The sequence below is a fragment of the Dicentrarchus labrax genome, unplaced genomic scaffold (genome assembly GCF_905237075.1).
Source record: "Dicentrarchus labrax unplaced genomic scaffold, dlabrax2021, whole genome shotgun sequence".
Lineage (NCBI taxonomy): Eukaryota > Metazoa > Chordata > Actinopteri > Moronidae > Dicentrarchus > Dicentrarchus labrax.
Genome location: NW_026136711.1, coordinates 24,724,185 through 24,751,054, shown reverse-complemented (window position 1 = coordinate 24,751,054; position 26,870 = coordinate 24,724,185). Strand labels below are relative to the sequence as shown.

Sequence of the window (26,870 nt, the reverse complement as noted above, 5' to 3'; positions counted from 1 at the left end):
GCCAAACCTGTGCGTCCTGGCCACTACCCAGCCTGCTCCCCAACCAACCCCTTCTTCATACGAGGCTACAGCGATCACCCCATTGCCTTCTGCAAAGCTGGTTTCCACAACAGCAACAACCAAGAAGCAGCTGCTCCAGCTGCTCCTGCTGCTCCTGCTGCTCCTGCTGCTCCTTCTGCTCCTGTAACTCCAGAGAGTGAGCCCTGGTTACCCAAAGCCAACTCCAACCAGAACAGCCCCACCAAACACCACGACTCCCAAACCAACGATTCACACAACAGCGACGCTCAGGACAACATGTGAGAAAACCCCGTAGTAGAATTTAACATTATGGAGAAATCTACTGCAGGTTTGACAAATAGTCTTGACTCAAGGTCCACTTACTAGCTCTTTTCCATCAACCGCATAACAAATTCCTGAGGTTTTAAATAATAGTTTGAATAATCCTAATGATGGTCCAGTTGTTTGCTTTTTCCAGAGCTTTCAACCACACTACAGTTCAATCAGGAGAGACAAGTGAATAAAGTAATGATAATTGTTTATTAAAACAGATGATGTATGATAATTAATCCTTGACAGAAAGTCTTTGGTGCTTGGAGTCTACAGGGAGATTTTGTAATCAAGGGGTGTCCGCCCCTGAGCAGAAATCCCCCAGAGTCCCCCTGGTGCTGATGACTCTGCTAAGACTGATCGACTGATGAAATGAGGAAGCTGATGAAAATGATCAATCTGTGAAGACTGGGCAGTGATGGGGAGGTGGAGGGGGCAGCATGAACATACTGAAGGCGGAGAGAGAATCATATTTAAAAAGACAGCAACAAGATATTAAGCTAACAATGTAGGTGTGTCTGTGCTCTTGGATAGATGTGACCAGCTGATGAGAACAGATTATGTCACTGTTTACAGCCCCAGACAATGACACCAGGACATTATGAGTGAGCGAGCATGAGAGGAGGGAATGGCGAGATGGTATGAGAAATAAACTACAGACAGTCTTCCTGACTGAACTTTCTCTAGAGATTTATTTGTCATGACAACAATCCACTGATGAAGACTGGGAAATATAGTTAAATGCTCAAGAAACAGCTAGCGAGTGCATTTTTAAGCAAAGTAGGTCTTTAACTGTATCTGTGAATAATCTGTGGTCTGAATTATAGTACGCTACTTTTAAAGAGCTTAAACAGTCAAGCGTTTTACAGTTATTGTGTCTGTAGATTTCCCTCATGTATGCGTATAACAATAACAGTTTGTTTTAATCTGTTTTGACTTTGATTTATTACTTTGTGGCTGAGTGAGCACTTGGGTACACTTATATTTTAATTTGTTTTATTACTATTTTATTTTAATTAACTCAAAGCCCATATCAATAAAGCTCAAGATTTTGGAACACATATGTTATATTTACATCAACATCTCTTTGTCGCATTTGCAGCCTTCCAGCTGAACCCCTGAGCCAAGCAGAGAAGAGCACCGCAGAGATGCTTGATTCGGAAAATGGTGAGCCCAGTTCAGATGATGCCTGTTAAAATAATGAGGAATATTATGATCGAGAGCAGCGGGGGTAAATTTCACTTCTTATTATGAACGATTTTTTGTGGTTTCCATTATGGGTCCATCATTCCAACTATTATGTTTGGATGTTGTTTTATGTACTCTTACAGAGTGGTGGCTGTTAAACCAGTTTACAATGATTGCCCCGCTGCTATGATAACAATTCTGCCTGCTGTTGTCTTCTTGTTTTTTTCTTTCTCACTGCTTTCATCTTCTTGTAATTGGCTCTAATACTGAGACATTGGCGAGTGAGGAGGAGGCTTTCAGCATAGGTCAACAGTCTTTGGATAAAGTGTCCATATATATTAGTGGGATACAGCCTGTCATCCTTTAAAAATCCCCAATGGAAATTCTCTTTAGTTATTATAGGATACTGCTGCTTCTACTTAAGGCTTTTGTGTGTCTTTATGTTTGTGTGTCTGCTCCCATCGGCGACAGACTCTGGAGGAGATAGATTAGGGTTGCAGTGTCATTACTCAGCTAGACAGATAGCCAGCCAGACAGCCTGAGAGTCCACCTCAGCCTGTGACCCAGTGATGACAGTTGTAGAGTTGTGTAACGACACCACACCTCTTTGATTCTCCAGGAATATCAATAAAAGTCAGAAACAGGGTTAGAGCCAATATATCAATCTGCTACGGCAGTACATGCCTTTTATTAGATGACAGATATCAGTGATGTTGTCCCGTGGATCCTTAAAGAATATAATCAGGTTGGTTTTAGTTTTTGATTCCCATGATGCTGTTTGAGAGGGTTTTCCTCCTCCTGCCAAAAAGAACATTCAGGGAAAACACTGATATTTGTTTCTTTTTGGCATGAAAAATAGTCACACTCAACACTGGCAGCAGTTCAGATGAGATTTGTGAATAATTGTACTGTTAAGTGTTTGATTTTCAGTATTTTGTTTGATACTTTTTCCTAAAATGGACATATGGCATTTTGGAACATTGTACACTGTAATTTCTTCTGAAGTCACACTTTCAGAAGGGAAAATTTCCTTCTGGTGTATCACTAGTAATTTTCTCTCTGGGATATAATTCTACTCAGTGTCATGAATTTCAATAAGAGCTTATGGAAAAGTGTAAAATGCAATGCTAAAGATGTCTGCAAGGCCTGCACCCCAAATGTTTTACTTCTTTTTTAGTTTTAGTCCGTTGAGGTGTAGCCTTGACAGTTCCTGTTAGGATACGATTTTTCTTTTAATTTCACAACTTTTTTTTAAGAGATTAAACTGAACAGCCTTTTAATCCAGTCAAGCATGAGGCCCCTTGATAACAGCCAACTCATCAAGTTGAAGCAAAGAGCACACAAACTGAAATAAACTCTCCCCCATGAATAAGAATGAATAAACACACAGAGACTTCTCAGATGCTGGAGAGTGAGAAAGAAATGTTACTTTTTTTAAATTTGCCTCGGTGTCAATATGTGTCACATAAAAAGCCAAGTGAATATTTTTTTTAGATTAATTCCTGTCAGGATAGTTAATGGGAGGCACAGGTCTATCTAAGGATTGTATTAATACAGTAGCTGCAAGGAGTAGGAGGACATTTGACATAGCACTCACCATTGAAACCCCTGGAAAATGAGTGCAGTTAATGGGGCTGTTGTTGGTGTATTTGAACCATAACCACCATCTTTTTCTAACCTCAACACATTTATTTTACTTGGATAAACCTAACCATGCTTTAAGCAGGATTTATTGGCCATGGTCTTGATCTTTACCTCACCTTAACTATGCTGTTTTAGTTGCTTAATCTTGTATCTTTGCAGCTGCTTGTTCTTTCCCTAGCTGATTGGGTCACCACATGAGTAAAATGCACATATGGGTTGTTTTAAAATGCACTGGCAAACACCCTTTTCAGTCATTTATGTAATAAGGACTTGTTGTCTGAGAACCAACACAGTATGTAGCTGCTTGTTCCAAAGTCATCTATCTCCAATGGCTTTGGGCTGTTTTAGTAAAACCCATATGTGTCTGTGACAAACCCACTTCTCCCCTAATTTACACACCACCAACCCTTTCACTGTGCACCTGCCTGCTTCCTTATGCACCTCTTTCTGTCTACAGGAAACACCACAGATATCAATGACAACAGGTAAGACTGGGGCACCAGCTTTGATTACTGCAAAACATCTGCTGCTTTTTGTTGTCTTAGTGCAGACTTCCATGTAGTCAATGTCGATTTTGTAGAAACAGATTAATTAATATTAGGGGTTTTTTTTTGGGCCATCTTTGACAGGCAACAGTTTGGCTTCGACTGAAGGTCCTGCAATTTACTTTTGATAGGAGATAATCAGGTGTCAGAATGACTGGCAGAGCTTGAAGTAATTAGCTTCATACCTGTATGTTTGATAATAGTCAGTTATGGGCAAAGAGCATGTTGAAGTATGGCACTACCACATTTATCTTGCATGCACTTAACCCTTTTGGTTCACAGACCAATTACTGTAACACCAATGATTTGCTTCCCTCACTGCTGTATCTCTCTGCTCTATCGCTGCCCCCTTGTTGCTGTCACTGCCACTGCTGCTGCTGCTGCACCTGCTGCTGCTGCTGCTGTGGATGCTGCTGATGATCAATCTGGTGACGGTGCTGCGGCCGCCTATGATTCTGGTGTGTTGGTTAGCATGTGTCTGAATGTGAATTCTGTGTCCAGAACTGACGTCTGTGACAATCAGGACCCAGCCAAACTCTACAGCCTGCAGCCAGAGGCTTCAGCCAGCTAATAGTCCTGAACAGGTAAGACAGCAGAGAAAAATGGCACAACTCTTATATTTATTTGCTGCAGAACACAGGTTCATGAATCACAGGTCAAAAAATAGGCATTAAATGTACAAATCTCACAAGTAACCAAGCAACCAAAGCCATACTCTTCTGAATCTATCCATAATAGGTTTGACATAGCATCTAAAAAATCCACCCTTGAAGCAGCTTTTCTCCATCAGTTGCTAGTGTTTAGCTGTTGTTCTATTTGCACTGGATGTATAGACTTACATTTATAAATAACCAAATGTTATGACAACCTGACTAGTTTGGAATTGTCCAATTAAACACTGTGATTTCACTTTATGCAACTGATTTTGAAGCTTTTTTCGGTTATAGCTGCACAATATGTTTTTTTTTTTTTAAATGTGCTTCAAAACTGCATATGTACACATTAATTGTCTTCGCCTCAACAGTAACATTAAACGTCTGTGATTCCATACAGATTTCCGTGTTACATAATATACATTTATGTGAATTCATGTGTTTAATCCTGAGAACCACAGGTTTATTTTATGAAAGCAATGTGTAAGCACTGCTTACACAAAGATCCTGAATGTGGCAACGTTGTCTTGCACATGATTGTGACTCTTGCATGGTAGTGTGTGGGTTGCAGGTATGAGATTTGTTTTGATTATTGAAAAATGTTAAGATTAACAGGAAAGGAAATTATCTCATGTTTCAAATTGCAGATGTTCTCTTCTTATTAATACTTTTGCTTTCAGAATAGGAACTTTTTCCAGCAATTAAAAAATCTACGATATACTAAATTACTATAAAAATGTATATATTGGTTTGGGAGCAGATGTTATCTTGTGAACCATCACTTTGACTTTAGAGGCTATTGGGTCTGAGCTCCTGGGTGCTGTGTGGAGTTTACAGCAGAAACCTTGCCAGCTGCCAGGGTGAAGAGACTTATTTTTTCTGGGGTCTCCCAAACTAAAAATACCTACACTCAGTGGCTGCACTGTGAGACACTTTGCACAAAAATAGCCAACAAAGAGCATCTGTCTCAGATCAGTAGTTTTTTTTATTTCATAAATCCCAGCCAAGAGCTAAAGATTACAAATTCTAAAAACATTTTTTCAATGTCTTTTCTCTGGGAAAGACCCGTATGAGAAAGGTGGATTAAATTATCACTGGCTCTGGGTTTTTACTATATCCCACTGCTTTTGCTGTCACGGGATTCATTTATTACTCTTTTCATGTATTCAACTTAATAATATCCAGCACCCCTTGTCACAGGCACACAGGGAGTGAATTGACCTATTTTGCAGAACTAGTGCTGTAATTTAATTTTCTACTTTAGGAAAAACTAGCAATGTGTAATGTGCTGGCACTCTATATAGCACTCAACCTGCAGACTGAGGACTGGTCTATGTTATATGATGAAATATAAAAGTTATTCTAACTCTTCTAGCTATATAGGCTGCCATGAAGTTTTCTGCAGAGTAAATATATAAGTTTTGCACAGTGCTGGTGAATTTTACATCCTATGAAGTCTAAATTTGGCCCCAGAGTGTTCCATGCAGTTCCCAAACACAAGTAGCTCTCAGTGAAGACACCAGAAATGAAATGACTTGAGATGTGTTCCTTCTGGCAATGTACGCTTGACTCACTGGCTGCTCTCTCTTCTTTTATGCCATCGTTCGCACTCCCTGTGTCTCTTGAATGTATCTGAATGTCTCTCTTACTTTCTGTTTCTCTGTGTGTTTCTCTCTCTCTCTCTCTCTCTCTCTCTCACCAGGCAGACGTTTTTCTCTGAGCCCTCCTCTATAAATCTGCATGCAGCTGATCACTGTCCTCCAAGCCTCTCTTTCCTCTCCCATCCTCACCTGTTGTAAACAGACCTCTATCTCTCCCCTGTTTCCCTTTTCCTCCCCCTGCTTGATCCTCTTCAATCCCTTCTCCTTCCTGTTTAATGATGTGGGGTGTATGTGGGTATTGGTAGGATTCATGGCAAGCGCTGCATTTCAAATTTGTGAACTGGCAGCTTACACCCATATTGCTACACACCCTCCCCCATGAATACAGAGGGACCACAAATAGAAAGGTGGGGAAGTGAAGGTGTGTCGTGCTGTAGTTAACCACTAGGGTGTGGTGTTTGTCTCAATGAGGGGACATAAAAACCAGTACATTGACCAGTAAGATAAGGTTAGTCTTTATCATTATTATTATTATTATTATTATTATTACGATTAAACGTACGTATGGATCTGAAAACTCCAAGTAAAACACTGTTAAGCAATATGAAAACGGTGTGAACCTCGAGCTCAGTTTACTAATATTTATACTTCTGACTGTGCATGTTGATTTGCAATGTTGGTCTTCAGCTTTTCTCGGAAAATACATGACAGAGGAAGAGAGCTAGTGAGGCAACATTATCATGAAATGTTTCAGTCTAAACACCAGTGCAGGAGAAGTGCTGTCAGTCAATGTAAATGGAAAAATCAGCCTTAAAAATGACACGTGTTTACAGAATAATTAGGCATTATTTAGCTGGCAATACTCAGCTGGCATTATTAAGTATTTTTGTTAATGTAAATAAATCTCATGAAAAGACCAAAACCATCAATGCATTCCTCTGTCTCTCAGTATTTTCCGACTTGCCCAGCCTTGCCTGTGGCTTTCAGTCTGAAGCCAACTGAAGATGTATGTTTTAAAAACCGACCTTGAATATATTATTTGTTTTAAAAAAGTCTCAGTAATTTGTGTTGGGGACTATTTTCAGCCGTGGATTATACGATTATATAAAAAAAATAGCGCATCCATTGCAGCAGTGTGGCTTATTGATGTGTTTTTGAAAACAATGGCGGTCATTGGAACGGAGGAGTAAGCTACTATATATCAGGCTTTAATACCATACCTGCAGTACTTCACAATAAGAAAAAGACTTCTCCTTTTAAGTGAGTTTTGAAACATTGGGCAGTTTCAATCCAAACTGAAAGCAATGTTAAAGCTAATTGCAATATGAATTTTTAGAAACAGTGTCAGTAGTCATAGCAACAATATAGTCTATAATGTGTTATGTCATGTAGGCTGCTGTTGCCATGTAGGTAGACCAACGCACACTAAACTGAAAGACACATATTGCAGCAGTTGAAACATGGCCAAGCCTTAATTTAGACACAAGATGATTTCTCATATTTGACCTGTTTTTTACTCAAATTAAACAAAGGTAAATTAAGCTTATATACGCACAGTACGGTATATAACTTGTCAAGACTTTTCAAGACACAACAGTTTTGTATTTTGGTACCCTTGGAGGATATATATTTTTTTCTTGTTAGATTAAGAGGGATAATAAACCAAATAACCCCCATATCCACATACCAGACAGTAGCCGCCTCTAGCAAGTTCACGCTTTTTGTAAAAACCTCACCTTAAATCTTAAAGCTTCAGATTGTTCTGGCAGTAGCGCTATCTTACCAAGAGCAGGAAGAACCAGAGTGGCAAATGAAGAAGCTGGTTAGTGAATTGTTTAAAATAAAACAGTCAAGTATTCAGTGGTTAAGTCACCCCATGTCTGACCTTTGCTACACTGCACTGGTTTTAACTGGTCTGAAAATAAATTTCATATGAACCATAAAGGGAAGTCTAAAACACATGGTTCCTGATTGTTTAAAAAAAAAAAAAAAAACCTGACTGTGTTGTTGTAGAGAGACTTTTAAACTGTAAATTATCCCTACAAAAGCTGCCTGTCAGGGACCGTCTGTGAGATATTCAGTCATTGTCATGTCAACCAAAAGCATGGCAGAGTGAAAAAAAAGATCTGTGTAGCAACTATTTTTATACCACTAGTTCTACTTTAAAATTAATATATATTGTTATCATTTACTCCATTTTAAATGTTATTTGTTTGCTATTTATTCTTCATTTATAGCAGTTGTTGAATGTGAAGCATTTGCATTTGTTTTGATGTGTAAATGTATCATGTTGACAGTGTTTCTTACACTGCAGAATACTTTTGGATTGTTTTGTCATTGAATTAAAATGTGTGCATGTGTGCAGCTGCTGTTCCAATATACATTTGTTCAGGAGATACCTAATCTTATGGCTCTTTACGAACAACCTAGGATTGAAACCAAAGCCCTGATTGTAGTGAGTCACCTAAAGAGGATCTTGCTCCACAATAGTCTATATAGTTGAGATGGAGACATGAACCAAGGGTTACTGTAGGTTATCAAGAGCTGATACAGCCCTGTCTTATCCCTCTGACACACACTTTAGATATAGTGCCTCATCAGCCAATGAGGTATTTGACCTTTGACCAAAGTACAGAATATCCGGTATTACTTAGGTGCAGTCTGAGCAGATTGACTGACTACGCACACTGACAGTCAGTCAATCCAGGCTGCCCATTAAGCCCTCTCTGTTGACCTCCTGATCAACCAGTCAGGATGAGAGAGTCAAGGGTGATACTGGACGGACTGTATGTGTGTGTGTGCATGTGCATATCTCTGTGTGTATTTTGGGGAGAGAACAGGAGCTGTATCTTCTTAGCAGAGTCTCTTACTCTTCGACTTTCTGTGATCTTTTTAACAAAACAGATCAGTATCTGTTAGCTTTAGATTACAGCCTGTAAGTTACAGTGTAAGCGTTGTGTACAGACGGGGTGCCAATGAAATACTTACTAGGTACGAGTGAAGCAGTGTAATGCATACCATATTAATAATAATAAGCACTCTGTATTTAAACTTTAACAATTTAATCTACCAAACTAAATAGATAATTAATATATCATCATTTTCTAAATAAATTATGCCATTATGATACAACTGTTGCCCAATTTTCCCTCTTATACACAAAGTTGTTAACCCTCTTCTACCCTAACATCTTGTCTTCCCCTGTACTTCCTTCCACACATTTGTCCCATATAATTATTCAGTAAGTATTTATTGATGCACTGTGTATACTTAATGTATTACATTGTAAATTGAGCTGCAATCTAAAGCGCTACCAACAGACCCACTCATTATATTGAGACTTATCAGAAATACATGAGGCACCTTATCACATTATTTTCTTTATGCTTTTCCCTTTTTGCTGACTTCAACTTTCTCCAGAAGGTCAAAAATGGTCGTTGAATTTGAGAAACGTTTACATTATCATTGATTTTGAGTGTTTTTACACAACCTATAGAAACCATGAATTGAATGTGAATGGCCCTTTTGTCAATCTGCTGTTAATCATTGAAAGCCACAAAGAAAACAATGACATGAACTATGGTTGTACACTGAGCTGTAAATGTAGGGATGATTGAGTGTAGAATTTATTTTCAGTCTTATTGTTCTGTTTGTCTTACAGTAATTGTAACCAATCTGAAAAAATACTCTGGCAAGGTAAATAATATGTGACACTGTAGCCTAAATATGCAGAAATAAAACTATGACAAGGATGGTAGGGTGGTTTAAAAAAAGGCAAAATGTCTGTGTCTGTTTGTACATTTATGCGTTGGTTGGTTTGTTTATAGCGTGTGATTTAGTGCATGCAGTACTTTCTTCTGTAGCTGCTGAGAAACAGTACTGTTATCTCATGAAACTCCTTCCAATAAAGATGATCCTGTGTAAATATCATCATTACACTGTCTTGTTATTACTCTATGACTCTAATTATGTGAGATTTTTACCCTTAAGCATGTTAAAAAGGCCTTGTTACCCCCGCGACCCGATCCCGGATAAGCGGATGAAGATGATGATGTTAAAAAGGCACATTAAACAGATGTTGACAATTTATGTTAAAAATAATTTAATTCTGAAATTAAAATTTGTTTAATTACAAAGTCTAAATTGTCACCACTTTGTTATGTTTCTCATAAATATATTGATTGTGTTGGGGAGGGTTCAGCTTTTTTATAAACCAGAGAAAAGCACATTTAAATTGTAGTTTTCTGTCAATAAATCCGATAACATGCTGATAGAGAACCAGGAGAGTAAAAGCAGCTGTAACATCGGGGTCAATAACATCTCAGGACAAAACAAATCAATGGCAACAACCCTAGACTTCATAATGCCACATTGTCTCTTGATTTAAGTCTTTAGTATTTTTCCATAACAAGGATAATCTCTCGTTTTTCTATGATATAAGTAATTATAGGCTTTGAATTACTATGAAAAGGAAAACAACACCATCTGCCAACAGTGCCACAGTGACATTCAACCAAAACAAATCGATAAGTAGAGCAACCCAGGACCCAGCGGGGGTAGTCCTCTCGGTCAGCCGCCTGACGTAAACTACCAAAGAGGTGGATTTGTTTATCTTTCTTAGTTCTGCTTTCTGCTGTGGTTTTGATTTTGTAAATCAATCTCATAATCTGTATAATGTTTCGTGCAAATTTTGACAACTTTAAACAGAAATGTTTTTTTAAGCATTGTGTAAATTTAGAAACTACATTTGCTTTAAATTTCTTCCAAATTCTTGTCCAAGTTAAACACTTTTTGAAAACTAGGACACAAAACAAACTGATTGCACACATTTCTTTGTTGACCAAATTACATGTATTTGGTCACGGAGCAAATGACCTTTGCCGTCATACTGTTTCATTACTGGTCTTCCTGCATGTGTCAGCTTGTGAGCAAGTGGATCCAACATTATTTTCTCATCAGCCTGAAGTTACACAGGTAAACTTTTGAGATGTGCGTACAAATACATTCATATGCATAAAGAGCCTCTCTGGACATGTTTTAAGACATACAGTGTTGAAATAGCCCACAAAAAAGTTCAGATACCAAATGAAACATTCTTAAAATGACATATTTTCCTTCTCCCTCTTTGAAAATACAGAATCCATGAATATTTAATTTCCATCAAAGGTTTTACTCCTGGGTACAAGATGTCTCCTACTTCAGTGAAAAGTCTATTCTCTATATGTGTGCAGTGGAAAAATTTCCAAATCATACTAATTGAGATGTCACTCATCATCTGATACGTACATGTCTTGAACTTGCAGATGAATTTGAAAACAGTCAACACTCGTATCAAACTTTGCGCATACATCATTCTGCACAGTGAAGCTCAAACATACAAGTGAAGTGACTTAAAGAAAAAACACCTTTTTAAGGTCAAAGGGGATGCTTAAAAATCCATACAAATATATATTTTGAAGTGCTACAGATGCAGCTGCCTAGAATTGCCAGCTGGTCCATGACAGGCCCTTGCTTATCTGAACTCATTGAAGGGATATATCCTGAGGCTGCAGTTCTGAGTGGCTGGTGCTGTAAGTCAGTGCAGCCAGATTTTATGTTTTAGTCTTGACTTCATCTTTGTAGAAAAAACATTGACCTATAAGACTGATAACAGCCACGGGTTTTCAGCTATATGCCAAGTAGAATAAAAAATCAATAGTTAACTATAAATACATTTTGCAATAACAGTCCATCGCTGTGAATAGACCGGACTTTAGGACAAACTGCTGCATGACCTCATACATCCAGGAGAAAAGATGAAAGAGAGGGGGTTGAACCTGTCCTGCCCACGGCCAGGAGCCAGAAAGGGCAAAGTGCAAAACAGCAGCTGAGGAAAGGAGAGGACAAGAACTGTGACATATGCTTACTTAAAAACACTCAGCAACTCTCTCTCAACGGGACTCATCGATTGCAACAGTGCCTCTCACCTCCGTGGACCGCTGACTGAGCCCGAGGCTAGAAGACTCTGTGAGTATAAATATGACAATGTTTATCATGGATGGTACATCGGCCTGATACATCTGTATCTGACATCTGTCACAAGATTTCAGTTTTCTACAGTGTTGTACCAGTCATAGTTTTAAAAATGGCCAAAATAAAAAAAAACAGAGTACAAAGAATTCTGTGACAGATGGAAATTCTTAGCAAACTCTCTCAGTTTGCTTATTTGTTTGTTTGTTCCTCAGTTTGTACAAAACAGGGAGCAATAAAATAAAAGTTTTACACACAGCTTTTAGTTTGTTCTGCTGTTGTGATTATTATAAACTGAATCAATTCGTTTATTAACAATATACAATAATTCAAAACTGATTTTCTGGCAATTTTAACTGCCAAATAGTGGATCATGTTTTTCTAACAGTACCAATAAGATTTACTGAAATTTATTCTAAATTCTGTTGCAAGACAATATGGTGGAAGTAACACTTGGTGTTCTTGAAATTAGTTGATTCATTTATTCTCATTACAGACTATATGCAAATAAAAACTTGTTTATAAAAGTTGTTTATTAAAGACAAATGAAAGGAAAGTTAGACAGACTGCAAGTACACCCGCAACTTACTTCAAGCATGCAGAGAATGTGTCGATCTGTTCAAAAACATGTCTTTCTTCATCTCTTTCTCTGCCATCTCATCATCCTCAGCCACATAATATATTATCTGTATATCTATGCAAAGGTAATCTGCTTTTTTGACATTTCTCCTGAGTGATCAAACAGCATAGATTAGAAATTAAGGTCCCTTTGTGTCGTTTACCCCTTCCTCTGAAGTCTACTGAACGTAACGTCTCCATCTGTCTTCTGTGTATCTTATCTACAGTTAACTTCCACAGTGCACAGATAGACCGGCTTTATCATTTGTTTACATTGTTTAGCTTGAGCTACAGTGACTGGAGATAACATTCTTGTTATTGAAAAGCACTATAGGTAACCACAGTTCAAAACCCCTGACCTACCTATATCTTTCTGCATTCAGACCAGTAGTTTGTGCACTTTATCAGTTTGGGATTCACACGAGTAAGCTCATCTCCTTGGGACTGTGGCTCATCAGGAATATTAATGCCTTTTGGCATGAGGCAACCTGCCAGCAATGGGCCTGTGACCTAATTTAATCTCTCAATTTATAGTTCAAGATTCTCAAGTCTACATCGTCGAACTTTAAGAAAGTGTAAAAATGTTTGCCGGACTGCCCTCTATGGGGTGAAAGATGTGAGCATGTTGTGCCTCTGTTCAGTGAAGTCACAGCACTTTAATGAGTGAAAACACCTGATTTGGCGTCACTTATTGGTGTGTCTCAAACCACAGAGGACATTGTATAAGCATATTCCTGCTTTCACTGATCTAGTATGGATTTACCTCAGATTATAACCACAAACTTAGCCCTGTGTGGATCCAAACTATTGTGAGAACACTCAATGGGCCCACCAAGTGATTTTTTGTTCTCCCATCCGTATCAGACCAACAAACAACAGGCCAGATGGGGCAAACACAAACCAAGCAGCATTAATCAATTTATACCCAGGGAAGCAAGAGTGTGTGAGACTAACCCGTGACTTTTATACACACAGGATTGTCAGATAGTCCTTAGTGTTGTGGAGCTGTCCAGTGGTAACCATGACGACTGCAGAGCCACCTAACGGACTGTGGCACCGAAACGTGAAGTCAGATGAGATCTCCAGTCATGGTATGGTTAATAATATTTACAGACTCATTCATCTCTAAAAAGTCTTTTAATTGGTGCCATTGGGTTGTGTTGTGTATCCTGTGTTGCTTTGTTGGTAGTATTTGTTGATAGTATTTGGCATTTTTGTTAGTGTAATTAATAACAGATTTCAATATATATAGTATTTGTTTACTGTACTGTAGAATTCAACCTTAATTCTTCTAGTATTATTAATACTTTGGGTATTTATACAATTCTTACAAAGCACACTTAACCAAGATAACAATAATTTTGCTTTTCTTATCTCTTAACTTTCCTCCTTAGTTTTGCACTGAATGTCTATGCAGGTGCAATGTGTAGAGTATATTGTACTGGTTGATCATTTTGATGTAATTTATGTTCTTCTCTCTGCAGCCGAGGGCCATAATAATGTGCAGGAAGAAGAGCTAAGACAGTGGCAGAAACATGCACAGGTAACTCATAACTCCACTACCATCCAGTATCCTAACTTCAATCCCTCAGTTATACCGTCCCTCCTCAGTCTTACTCATTTGGAAAGAGGAAATACAGAAGTTGTGGCTGTGCGGAGTACATAGGATACAACATATGGGATGCATCTTGTACTGTGGGGTGAACAAAAAGAGAAGGCTTTAAGATGAGAAAGCTAAAACAAACAACTTTTCTCCTGTGTGTCCTACTGTAGAAGGTGAAAGTGAAAGTTCTGGAGCAGGTCCAGGATCAGCTCAGTGATATACTAGACAAAGCTCTGGCTGAGTCCGTCCAGCCTTTCACCCAAATCCAACCAACAGTTAATGGAAAGATGACAAAAAAACCCTCATCCAGGTGAGGAGGAGGAGGAGGCAACTTTGACTAGAACACATTATTCTATACTGATCTGGGAGACACATTTATCCTCTTATTAACTGCAGTAAAATGTGTGTGTGTGTCTGTTTTTTCTGTGTCGTTTGTTTTAGATCTCAGAGAATGGATGACGGCAAAGTTTTTATGGCCAGGCCATCACTGTTGGAGTAAGTATGACAGACTGACAGTCTTATTCTAATTTAGAGAACAAAGTAGCAGACCAGTGTAAACTTTAATAAAGGACTGCAACTAACAATTATCATTCATGAGGCCTATTATTAAGTGTTTTGTCTATAAAATGTCAGAAAATAATAAGAAATACTCACAATTTCACAAGAAGGAAACTTCTTTTAATGTCTTTTAATGTCTGACCAACAGTCCAAAACCAAAAGATACTCAATTTACAATCACATACGAAGAAGAAAAGCAGCAAACATTTGGCATTTTTGCTTTTTTGCTTTTAAAAATCCATAAAAATTAACAAGTCCAATCAACCACGACATTCCATTTTTATGCTTTCTTCATGGTGGTGTCTGAGAAAATATATTTTTCCAAGTATAATATCTGAACTTTTTATTACAATTCAGATTTATTTTGTTGAGTCTCTTGTTAACCTCATATACTAATGGTTCTCATCCTGGGGTCTGGGGACCCCCTATGGCCAGGGGTAACTTGAAGAGGTTCAAGGAGTTCCCAGAAAAATGGGCATTATTTAAATTTTACTTTTACTTTATTGACTAGAAGTTATCCCAATGAGAGAATGTATAAGAATTACTATACTGTTCATAGATTTTCACACTCTTTGCTATTAATATGTCAATCTACAGTTATGGAATAACTAAATGTTATCAGACTGGGATCCCTCTTATCAAATACAGCCTTGATATTAATGTATCAATTTGGGTTCTTGACACAAGTTGAGAACCACTCTCATCTATTATAATGATGTGTGCAAGATAGCTTAACTGTTTGAGAAATATGGATACATGAATGTTATATGGAACTTTTTAAGACAGACAGTCTGAATATCTTCTGCACACTGTATACATACGATAATCCCACAAGCATGTGTGTATTATAGATGAATAAGCCTCTAACATGTATACAGCACTACAGGTATGCACACGAATACAACCTAGAGCTATTTTAATGACTGTTTCCTCCTCTTCATCAGTGAACTGTTTGAGATCAACCACATCAGGACCATCTACCACATGTTCATAGCCGTACTCCTCATCTTCTGCTTGAGCACACTGGCTGTCGACTACATCGACCAGGGCAGGTCTGTCTGACGTGTGTTTATGTGTGAAGGCCTGTATTTTTATGACACCGACACGTCTCAAACTCCATGACCCTGAACAAAACCTAATTACCCTGAAGCCTTTAAAAACTTCCTACTCACTTCTTATCTTCTTTTTCTCCTTATTGTGTCCCTCCCTCCTTCTCTCCCTGCTTCTCTGCTGGCAGAAGAAAGATAGAGCAATCAATCCCTCTGAGTATTTCTGCTGTGGCTTTGGGCAGCTCGGTAATGATTTGGTTGCTTTTTTCAGGCGCACGGTTGTGAGTTTTATTCCTGTTTCTCACAGGAGGAAGTGCCATCGGGCAACGCTCCGCCATGCAAACTATTTTGCTACATCCACCCTCAGTTAACATTGATTTTAATATGGCTAAATTGATGAAATAAAAAATAATAATATCACACTTGCAAAGGCCTGTGTTGAGTTAAATAAATCCTCTGACATGCTACAATGAGTGGGTATTTCAAATCTATTATTTTTATCACCACAGGGGTCTTTTTAGAAAGTAATGTGAAAAATACTCAATGCATTTAAATATGCCTGCCAATTATTTAAGCCAGCCATGCTTTAATATCTTTAAAAAATTGTTATTCAACATATTTTTTAAAGCTTAAACAGACCACAGTGGCAAATAGAGCACCTGAATGTGCCGATTTTAACTTAATTCAGATTTTTCTGGAAATGGAATGATATGCCTTATAATATATAATATATAATTTAATTTTAATATAATATAATAATAATATTTTGTATTTCTTTATGCAATCTCAGGTTGGTCTTGGAGTTCGACCTGCTGTTCTTTGCCTTTGGGAAGCTGGGGACGGTCACCTGGGCCTGGGTTGTGATGTTTGCCTACACCTTGTTTGTTCCCTACTACACCCTGGTGTTTTGGGGATCTTTGTACCACAGCTTCCCCTCTAAGTTGGGGCTGTCTCTCGGCACAGGCTTGGTCCTGTCTGCAGTGCAGACCTATGTACTGGGACAGTTCCCCATCTACGTGGTTGTACACTATCAGCTGCCACCAGCCTCACGGTTTATTGTGATACTAGAGCAGGTGAGTGTATGTGTGCATGTCTGTTTATATAAGTTTGGTCAATATCAAGTAGCATGTGACTTGTACTCCAGCAAATTAATGATGACAATGTTGCACACTTTTTGGTGTCACATTTATTGAGAACAGAATGCAAAAGTTGCAGACTGCCTCAAGCCTTACTGAGTGAAAATGCCATCTATATTAGAGCCTCACTGATATAATCAGCCAATTTGTGCTTATCAAAGATGTAACATTTTGGGATCTATTTTGGCTGATTGGTAACAAGAAAATGCAGTACAGACATGCCAAAAAAAGTTTTGAAGTAATACAGAGCTCATTTGTCCATCAGAGAGCAATGAAATGTTTATTTTTCAACAACAAAACGTCCTGCTGAAGACACATCTTTGTCACAATTCTTTATTACCAAATCTAAGGGATCCTTATGAAAAATGTTTGTTTATAAACACAGGAACTCCAGTATGTACAAGTGAGCTGATTAGCTAGTCACCTGTGTGTAAGACATCAGTGATTATAGCCTAAATAAGAGGGAAATCAATGATGAACTCATGGATACGAACAACACACCACTGCTTGATAAAACTGTGAGCCAGTTCAAGCAGCTCAATGCGATTTTGCCACTACATTCACATGGCATACTCCTCACAGCAACATATGTCCAATATCAGTATCATAATGGTGTCCTTAAGCCACCAGCGCTCTGCTCACTCCTGCCTGCTGCCGCACTGCTCACATTAGGGATATACTGTTGCTCGCTGCTACTGCTGCTGTTCATATAGCATTTCAGAAGCCCCACCTCCACCTACTGGAAGAACTAAGCACCCTTTTATACAAAATGGTACAGAATCAGAGACTGCAGTCAACATGCTTGATGAGCTCAGCAAGACGGCAATACCCAAGCTTAAATCATACAATGTAAGGAGGAGGTTTGGGTGTTGAAGGGAGAACCAAATTGTAAAGGCCACCTAGTACACTTGTACTTACACTTAAGAATGTGATTGGATGTTACTAGTCAGCTGGAAGCTGAACAATGATGCGTGAATATGTCAGTGACACTGAACAGCTGACAAAAGCACTTCATTTGTCATTTTACATCAGCAGCAAGTCAGTTTTAGTACAGTTCCAAATAGCACCACTCTTTTTTAATGACTCCTGTGGTATGATTAAAGTTTTTTTTTACTGCAATGTGAACATAAAAATCCAACAGAATAAATCACAAGTATAAAAATTCTTATTAGGAAGGACCTGTGCTAGAAACACCCTGTACTGTAGATAACATTGTATTCATTGGTAATCCAAATTTGAACTGCAGCTCCTCATTGCCATCAGCAGGAACACTGCGATAAGAAAGCCTGTTGGCCAGAGATGCGAGACCAACTGGAAAGGCACCAAAAGAGACAGGAGTATCTCAGCGTAGCCAAAGTTTGAACATCATGGACCCGTAGTGTAATACCTCCTCATCCTCTTTATTGCGCTGGCCCTGGTCTCCCAAAACCGTCTTAGTGCTAAGATCATTTAACTCCATTTGATGGAGTGAGATAATCCCAGTGCTTAGATGCTTTTTTTTCCTCATCTGACCTGAGTTTAATCAGTCTATTTGTAATTCTGATGCGTCCCTCCCTCTTTATAAACTGAATTATATTGATTTTTGATGCATTAATGAATTCATTTCATTTTCTAAATTGCCCAAATAGTGTATGTGGTTCCCTGCTGTATGCAGATTGATGATGCATCATGTCTGAATGCCATGTCTAAAATGACAAACCATTTCTCCATCCGTACACCTGTCACCCCTGTCATGCTACACAGTTCCCTGTTGTTGTTCCTCCTCCTGATTAATTACAGAAGAAGTCAACAACTAACTGAATAATACATCACTGGGTCAATATGACAGAAACGTGAGATTGAGGCCACAAAGATGTCGGTTGTTCACTTTGGACATCTAGCCAATTCATGTAATAAAGACAAACAATATAGTAGATATTATTATTGATATGTTGTGCTTCACTTCACATAATAACTGTATCAATTTCCCTCAGATTCGATTCCTGATGAAGAGCTACTCGTTCATGAGAGAAACTGCTCCTGTCGTTATGAAGAATACACCAAAGGAAGGTACTGTACTGTATTGTATTAATGTCAGGTGTATTTACTCCTCAGGCGGTATAATTACTCACAGTGACACTCCCAGACACCTGTGAAAAATGACTAAAATACAGCTCAGCAAGATACCGCCTAATGATTCATTCTGAAGTTAAAAGTAACAATGAATACACCCACATACAATAAATAAGCTCAAGTATGTGCATCCCCATGAGTTCCTTTTCCTATTAGTGGGAAAGAATGTGTCTCTTTTGACTATAAAGTCATAGTAATAAACTTAAATACTCACTCACTGCACTCACCTCCAGGAAAAAAACATATAGTCCTGAATAAAGGAGTGAAAATGGAAGACGTGTCCATGGTCTGCCATGATTTGAATGTGGTTTTGGAATAAGACTGAAAGTAAGTTTCTTGTTTAATTCAGATTTATGATTCTGCTAAAAGCAATTTACACAAAACAGCGCTGTTTTATCACTTTTAAATGCCAATAGTATTAGTAAAAAGTTGAGGCTTGACTGAAGTACAGCTAATAATTCAGCAAAAGAGATTAGAGGCTTTAATGCAGACAATTGGACATAATGGCTTAACGATTTTGTGATAAACTCACTGCTGTTTAATTTTAAAGACGGCCATTTGTTTTCAGGTGCCTACATTAAGGCACAGTAAAGCTTTCGGAATGGAACTAGTAATGGCTGGTATTATGCCACATAATGAAACAAGAGGCAGACAAGAAGCTTATGTCTGAACCACAGACCTTACATCAGCTGTTTTTTAAACTGACACCCTTTTAAAAATCATTCAAGGCCACTTGTGACTGCTATAAGCTTACTCACTAGCAGATTTTAGGGCTCAAAACAGGTCTCCCTCCACTCTTGTCATACTTTATGATTTGTGTTTTTTTTCCCAGGAGAAAGTCCCAGATTCCCAACATTATCCAGCTATCTGTACTTCCTCTTCTGTCCAACACTCATCTACAGGGAATCATATCCTCGGTAAGACCCATTTGCTTATGCTTGGTTCTCTTATTCGAATCAGTGATTTATAGTAATGTGAGTGCAACTGACATGAAACAGAGTGGATGTCAGGGATGCCCTGGTAGCTCACGAGGTACAGCGTGTACCACATATCAAGGCTGAGTCCTTACTGCAGCTGCCTGGGTTCAAATCCAGCCCGAGGCCACTTTGTTGCATGTCATTTTCTCTCCCACTGACTTTCCTGTCTTTCTCCACTGTCTTGTCAAATAAAGTGAAATGTCAAAAAGCAGAGTGGATGTCCCATGTATTAAATTGTGCCATAAACAAAAAAATGCAGGTGTTTGAAGTAAAGCAGCAGTATTTTGCACTCATTGCAGCTCCCAAGCCCTCAGAATCTATCTCAACAAATAAAAAACATACATTAATGGAGCAGAAATAGGCACTCTTTGTTCAAGTTAGACTGGGATTCAGGATCTGGATATTTGGTACAGCATGTGCATACATAAAAAAATAATAATCACTGTTTCATGCTGGCTCACTGACACATGAATTACTGGGACACCTGAATAAAACAGAGCCATTGTTAATATCATAAGTTAATATCACATGTGCTTTTCCTACTATGACACGTCAAAACCTGAAAAGGCCTATTTGAGCAAAAGAACAACTGAAAGGAAAGGAAACTGTTGAGCAACACAATATGTATGAATGCACACAAGGCACAATTCACAGTATACTTTTGTGAGACTAATCTTCTCTGTTGTTTGCAGGAATTCCCACATAAGATGGAAGTATGTTGGCATCACACTTGGTATGGTAAGATGAAACTCCTTCCTTTATTTGGTCTGTTCATTTTAATTTTCACACTTATCACCGATAGAAAGCCTGTGTGGGGTTACTGACCAAGAAATAATCTGACCTACATGTCGTTCATAGCACTTGTGTGTTGTGTAATGAGGTGGAGCAATTATAAACTACAGGTGCTTAAAAGCTTTAATCTTTGATATCTTAGATCAAACCACTATCTCTCTGCTGATTCAGAAGAAGTCTCTCTACTGTATTTAATTAACATTTTTCCAGGATCCTATTGGAACTTTTTAAAAAAAAACATTTTAAATCTCATTTTGCAGATCTTGGGATGCCTGTTTTATGGCTACTTCATCCTGGTCCGTCTTTGTGTGCCCGTCTTCAGACCTGAGACCAACCAACCTTTTAGTAAACGAACACTGGTTCTAGCTGTGTTCCACTCAATATTACCAGGTACTGTACTTTCTACTTTCTACCGACATATAGCGCATTGTATCTTGGTAGATTTTTCAGGCAAGAACAAGAAAGAGACAAGAAAGTCTTGTGTAACACAAACAGAATTAAAATTCATCTGCGATCACTTCTGCTTATAACTTCTATTATCTCTTATCTGTGTGAGTCAGCACTAGTTAATATATCACTTGATATGGTAATAGAGGGAACTGGTCTCTAGTGTTTTTAAGTCTGTGATAAGATTAAAGATTAAAGATTATTATGCAATCAGGTGCAGGTATCAAAGACCGATATGTTTATTGCTCTCTTTAAGTGATTAGGTTCATGAGTAAGGGTTGGAGTAAGTGATTTAAGAGCATCAGTGTCAAGTTACAGTTCTTATGAGGAAGCTGGGAGCAATGCCCTGAACAAAAGTGTTCCTTATAAACTTCTCTCTCTGTCTCTCTGTCTGTCTCAGGTATAATGCTCCTTCTGTTGTGTTTCTTTGCCTTCCTGCACTGCTGGCTCAACCTCTTCGGGGAGCTGCTGTGTTTTGCTGACAGGATGTTTTACAAGGTGTGTGACATCACCTCTCCTGTGAGCACATTATTGTCAGATATGCCTGCTTTTTCAGATTGGAAAACATTGGATGAATGACAAGTGAAATCACAGCCAGGTGGCCTGATGGTCCCATCCATTATATTTTGTTGATAGCGTATCCCTTTAAACAGGAGACAAAACCATGACTTTGGTTGTGGGCCACTTCTCCTTTGCTCATGTGACTCACTGATTTGACTGATATGTTCCTGCAAATCTAAAAGTGCGTTCAAATTGGCAGATTGACTTAGGTCCAAAGGTAGTGAAGCAGAGGACCAATTCTAGCTTGGGGGTGATGTAGGCAAGAGTTGGTTTAGTTAGAAAAATATGTGTGGTACCTGAAACCTGAAAACACAGATGCAGTTTCCACCATATTGTGTGTATGTGTGTGTTTGTGTGTGTGTGTGTGTGTGTGTGTGTGTGTGTGTGTGTGTGTGTGTGTGTGTGTGTGTGTGTGTGTGTGTGTGTGTGTATATATGAGCCTTCACTCTGTGGAAGGCATTAGCTGAAACTAAATATACAGCAGATGAGATCTTCAAAACATTAGGCCTACCTCTAACTTTGAGTCCAACCGGTTTACCTCTACATTTGTTGGAAGCATTGCGTGCTATCAGTGCTACAAGGCCATCTTTCATTTAATATCAGAGATAAGATAAGATTTTAGTAAAGTATAACTTTTAAAATGCCCCATAATTGAAGTGATCCTTGTCTATTCTGTTTTTATTTTGATCCACATACTCATTTTACTACCTTGTGCTGATTTTCCAGGACTGGTGGAACTCTACATCTTTCGCCAATTATTACCGTACCTGGAACGTTGTGGTTCATGACTGGCTCTATTACTACGGATACAGAGACTTCCTCTGGGTGAGCAGATAGTGCCAATAGAGCAAACTAAACTTACATAAACAACATAAAACCAAACAATAATGGAATGTTCCAGTGGGTTTTTGTCTGTATTGCCAAAGCATCGTCACACAATTAAGTGCGTATAGTTAAACTATTGTCCTGTAATTCTAGTGACACAAATTCCCAACTGAACCAGCCTGACCCTTGAACTTTGATCCAAACCCTCTCTGTTCTCCTCTGATCCCTGCAGCTGTCGAAAAGGAAATTCCGAACAGCTGCCATGCTCTCAGTGTTCATCGTCTCTGCTGTCGTCCACGAGTACGCCTTCACAATGGGCTTTGGCTTCTTCTATCCCGTCATGTTCTGTCTCTTTGCCGTCTTTGGAGGTGAGGGTTACACTCATTATTCATGGAACAGTCTTCACAGTGATATAAACAGAAATTATTGGTATCCGGTGTTCTGACCTGGTTGCTGAAAAGCCTTTGATAACATAACCTTCCTTTCAAGTAAGGAAGTACCTCATTACTGTTGCTAAAGTTAAATCGCTGTCTCTGAATTGTCTGTCCTAGCTTGTTAAAAATATGTAAATGTCCCCATCTACATTCTGGACTGTGCCTTCAAGCCTTTAAAGTTTAAATCTGTAATTATTCACTCGAACATGCACTCAGTAGCTGTTCTCAGAGGACGACTCTCATTATATTTACAGAAAGTACACTTGGGCAATATGTCCTTTTCCTCTGGGACTCAGTGAGTATTCATCTGACAAAATGTTTCATTTTAAAATGTTCATGTTCTTTGTCCGCGTCCTTACCAGTGGCCTCACGTCTCCGCAATAACTCAAATAAACTGTTACTATTTAACCACAGTGAGGCCTTCAAAACAACTTTCCCTCATGTCGTCCTCTCTTAGTGGTGTTCAACTTTACCATGAATGACAAGCGTCAGAGCCCCGTTTTCAACGTCATCATGTGGGCGTGTCTCTTCGTCGGTCAGGGTGTCCAGGTGTGTCTGTACTGCCAGGAGTGGTACGCCCAGATACACTGCCCTCGGACAGGGGTAGGTACTTCGCCTACATTTGTACTGCAAGTACTGGAAAGTAGCATTGGTTATACCTGGATGATTCTACTCTTTGAGAGTAGCTTTTCGTTTTTTATGATACCAGACCAGCTGCAGCCTCTTTGTAGGCTTGCTGACAGGACAGACATCATTATTTTTAAGAGTGACAAAAAGGAATGTCGGAAAAGCTGCTTTCTGTCAGGCTTTATTAAACTTTAGTGTTTCTTGACTACATCTGCGACACAAGCAGGGATTTGTCTGAAATAAAATCAATAAAACCTGACAGAAGGTGAGATTTGTGACACTTTTTTTCATCAGAAGATAAGAGGACATATGTAACTATACTGTGAGATTCTTTTGAGGGAGTTACTGTGGTGATGGAAGGCTTGAACAACTATCCCAGAGGACCTTGTTTAAGCTCAGCGAGAAGCTGCATGACTGAAAAACATCAAAAACCTATCCTTTAACTAGAGAGAGCTACTGATACTGTCACTGCATGTGTGGGGATTTTAAAAGAAATAGCAGGTTGCTTGTAGTGTGCTACAATGACGTCATTAGACAGAACTTTGGCCCCTGTTTCTGAGATACTACAATGAAAAATAGGCCAGCAAGTGAATAAACTTAAAATACAAATAACACTATGACTAGACTGAGCAACTAGAACAAAACTCATGGATATATACAACGTAAGTACATTACATGATTGGTACTTGAGTACTTTGATGTTAGACGTCATACCGACGCCAGTAACCAAATGAATCTTACTTAACTCCCTTGACTGTTTCATCATCCTGGCTTTGTCGTCTGTACTTATCTCCAGTCATTCATGAGCATCTGTTACTACACTGACACACAAAGTGCATAAACTTGTTCTTTAAGAGATAACACACTGAACTCACACACATAGGAGAGCCACATGTGTTGAGTAATGGACACATGTATTTAACCCTTAAAAAGCCCCCGTCCAACCCCAAGCATCTGATGAAGTCACAGATGTGAAGGATTTGGATGGCAGATGGGCACAGATGTACTTAACATACTTATTCTACTATGAACTACTGCACCTCTGTGTATCCCCAGCTAAGGCATCCTCTAAAGCCAGTGGCGTCATTCACACACACAATGGCTTAACACAGATAACGGCTGTCTAAAAATAGAAGTGACATCCGTAAAAAGAGATTATTACGTGATAATGAATGGATGTTAAATCATACCGATAAAATGTATAAAAGGATTACAATAATGTTACTAGAAGGAGGAGGAGAGGGAGCACTGTATACATATTTAGGCCAAGTCTTCTGCTCTTTCTCAACAGAATAGTTTCCTGGAGTTGGTGACACCTCGGTCATGGTCCTGCAGATGAAGCAGCCTTTACCTTGGGTTGGAGTGAAATTCATGATTGACTGAACCTAGAAGAGAGCAAGGAAGGACAACTTGAAATGTAAATATATAAGATTTTCAGTTTTTAGTGGGTAAAGTTTTTTTGGGTCAAGATGTGACTGTATCTTTATGTTGTTCAGGTGTGATGATATCCATACATTGGTGATGTATCACATCTGAATTATTTAAAGTTTTTATTTGTACCAACAGTATTAAATACTGTTTAATAATTAATAGTTAAACTTTCTTTCATACTGCTCATAGAATATCATACAGTAAGCAAACTGTTGCATATTAATCAAGGAGTAGCTTGTTTATTGACCAAGTCTTTATCGAGTGCAAAGTTTTAAGAAAATGTCTACATTGTACATTGTGTGTATGTATTAAATGTTAATCAATGAGCTGGTAGGCAGATTCTTGACCTTTGGACAGAGCCAGGCTAGCTGTTTCCCCTGTTACCAGTTGTTATGTTAAGCTTATCACTTCCCGACTCATCGGGTAAAAATGTACTGTACATATTTTTCACGAGTACAAGAGATCTTAATTTCTTTACCTCCTTGAATGTAACTCTTAGAATTATTAAATGTATTTAAATGATTTCTAAATAAAAGATGTAATTGCATTTTTAATTCTCCTGTATTTAAAGTAAAGCTAGAATCCAAAACCTGAAACAAGACTCTTTTTATTCTCGTCTTGTTGCAGCTTTGTGTTTTTGGTTTTAATTTTTTAGTTCCAGAAGATGTTTCACAGACGTGCCGAATCAGTGACAACTTAGAACAGGTATTGCCACAGTAAGGGCACCTGGCCTGCAGTGTGTGGCATGTTTAATCTAGCCTTGGTTGACATTCGGCTGGCAGGGATTGGTTGGGAGAGCAGGTATGTTAACCAACCAACAACAGGCAGCAGTCTTATCAGTCTGCCACAAAGCCTCTGTTTGTCTGCCTGCCACGTCCCTCTGAAGTCATACAGGAAGAAGAGGATTAACATTGGTACAGTGTTTGCATTAGTGATGTAATGCTCTGTAAACTGATATACTGTAATACCATGAGAGCTCAGTGAGGCACAGTTTCAGAGGCAGTTTTTAGTAGTATAACTGAATATACTTGTGTCTACATTTGACTAAATAAAATCATCCATTTCTTTTATTTTCTTGACATTCTTTTTATCTCTAGCTTTCCTTTGACATAAAAGGGACTGTTACTATATTAGTTCTTTGATGGATGCAGTTGTCCATGTCAGCCATTAATGAGCCAACTTCTCCTCTGAAATATTGTGAAATTACATCTTTACTGGATGGATACAAAGCCTCAAAAGGAAATTAGCAGAAATAAAAATAAATCACTTAATGTCCCTTCTTAAAAGCATAATTTGACCTCTTTGGAGAAGAGAAACAAGCTGACAGTGACATAACTCACCATATGAAGTTGTTTTAGTAAATCTGCCATTTTACACATTCAGCAGAAATGGAACATTTTAATTCATTTGGAGTTGCGTCTCTGGCAATCTGACAAATGTAAATCCAATATTCACTTTTATCTTTGGCCTGGTCTCCACCAACATCAGAGAGAAATATCTATCTAGTTTAGCTGCCAACTTTGTGTGTCTGCTGTTTGGTTGGCACAAATGGCTCCTTTGCTGAAAACAACTGCCTGCTGTGGTTAGAGACAAGGTTGATGAGAGTGAACAGAAACAGTAAAGTCGGGGGCTGTATATCCAAAACAGTGGTGCTATATATAGGATATATAGATGTTAAAACGCACTGTAGAGCTGCAAGAAACAGCACTGAGTTAGGTGATAATTATCTC

The 26,870-nt window shown here is 38.6% G+C and overlaps 2 protein-coding genes across 5 annotated transcripts in view; both read left to right on the top strand.

Annotated features, from left to right (window-relative positions):
- kif5ab (kinesin family member 5A, b) overlaps positions 1-9,891 on the top strand; it is a 63,976-nt gene extending 54,085 nt beyond the window's left edge. Inside the window, exons 25-29 of one of the 4 annotated variants that reach the window (XM_051414286.1) lie at positions 2-299; positions 1,433-1,497; positions 3,620-3,647; positions 4,179-4,291; positions 6,063-9,891. In XM_051414286.1, coding sequence (XP_051270246.1) covers positions 2-299; positions 1,433-1,497; positions 3,620-3,647; positions 4,179-4,278 — 491 coding nt within the window. In that variant the 3' untranslated portion in view covers positions 4,279-4,291; positions 6,063-9,891. Of the gene's footprint in view, position 1; positions 300-1,432; positions 1,498-3,619; positions 3,648-4,178 lie in introns of all 4 variants that reach the window. The other 3 variants (XM_051414288.1, XM_051414287.1, XM_051414285.1) reach the window with 3 other exon arrangements.
- A 1,915-nt stretch (positions 9,892-11,806) lies between these two features.
- On the top strand, positions 11,807-26,210 carry soat2 (sterol O-acyltransferase 2). Its single transcript, XM_051414310.1, has 16 exons — positions 11,807-11,967; positions 13,564-13,679; positions 14,073-14,131; positions 14,362-14,501; positions 14,633-14,686; positions 15,694-15,801; positions 16,589-16,871; positions 18,908-18,983; positions 19,879-19,963; positions 20,716-20,761; positions 21,076-21,205; positions 21,663-21,760; positions 22,550-22,648; positions 22,881-23,016; positions 23,540-23,685; positions 25,001-26,210. The coding sequence occupies exons 2-16, from the start codon at positions 13,610-13,612 to the stop codon at positions 25,046-25,048; spliced, it is 1,578 nt and encodes a 525-aa protein (XP_051270270.1). The 5' UTR covers positions 11,807-11,967; positions 13,564-13,609; the 3' UTR covers positions 25,049-26,210.
- The last annotated feature ends 660 nt before the right edge of the window (positions 26,211-26,870 follow it).

What these genes read in the sequence shown, in the direction of transcription:
- soat2 (XM_051414310.1), top strand. Translation starts at nt 13,610, where the DNA reads ATGACGACTGCAGAGCCACCTAACGGACTGTGGCACCGAAACGTGAAG. An exon ending in GACTACATCGACCAGGGCAG is followed by an intron (nt 15,802 to 16,588) that starts GTCTGTCTGACG and finishes ATGCAATCTCAG; the next exon opens with GTTGGTCTTGGAGTTCGACC. An exon ending in GAAGAATACACCAAAGGAAG is followed by an intron (nt 18,984 to 19,878) that starts GTACTGTACTGT and finishes TTTTTTTCCCAG; the next exon opens with GAGAAAGTCCCAGATTCCCA.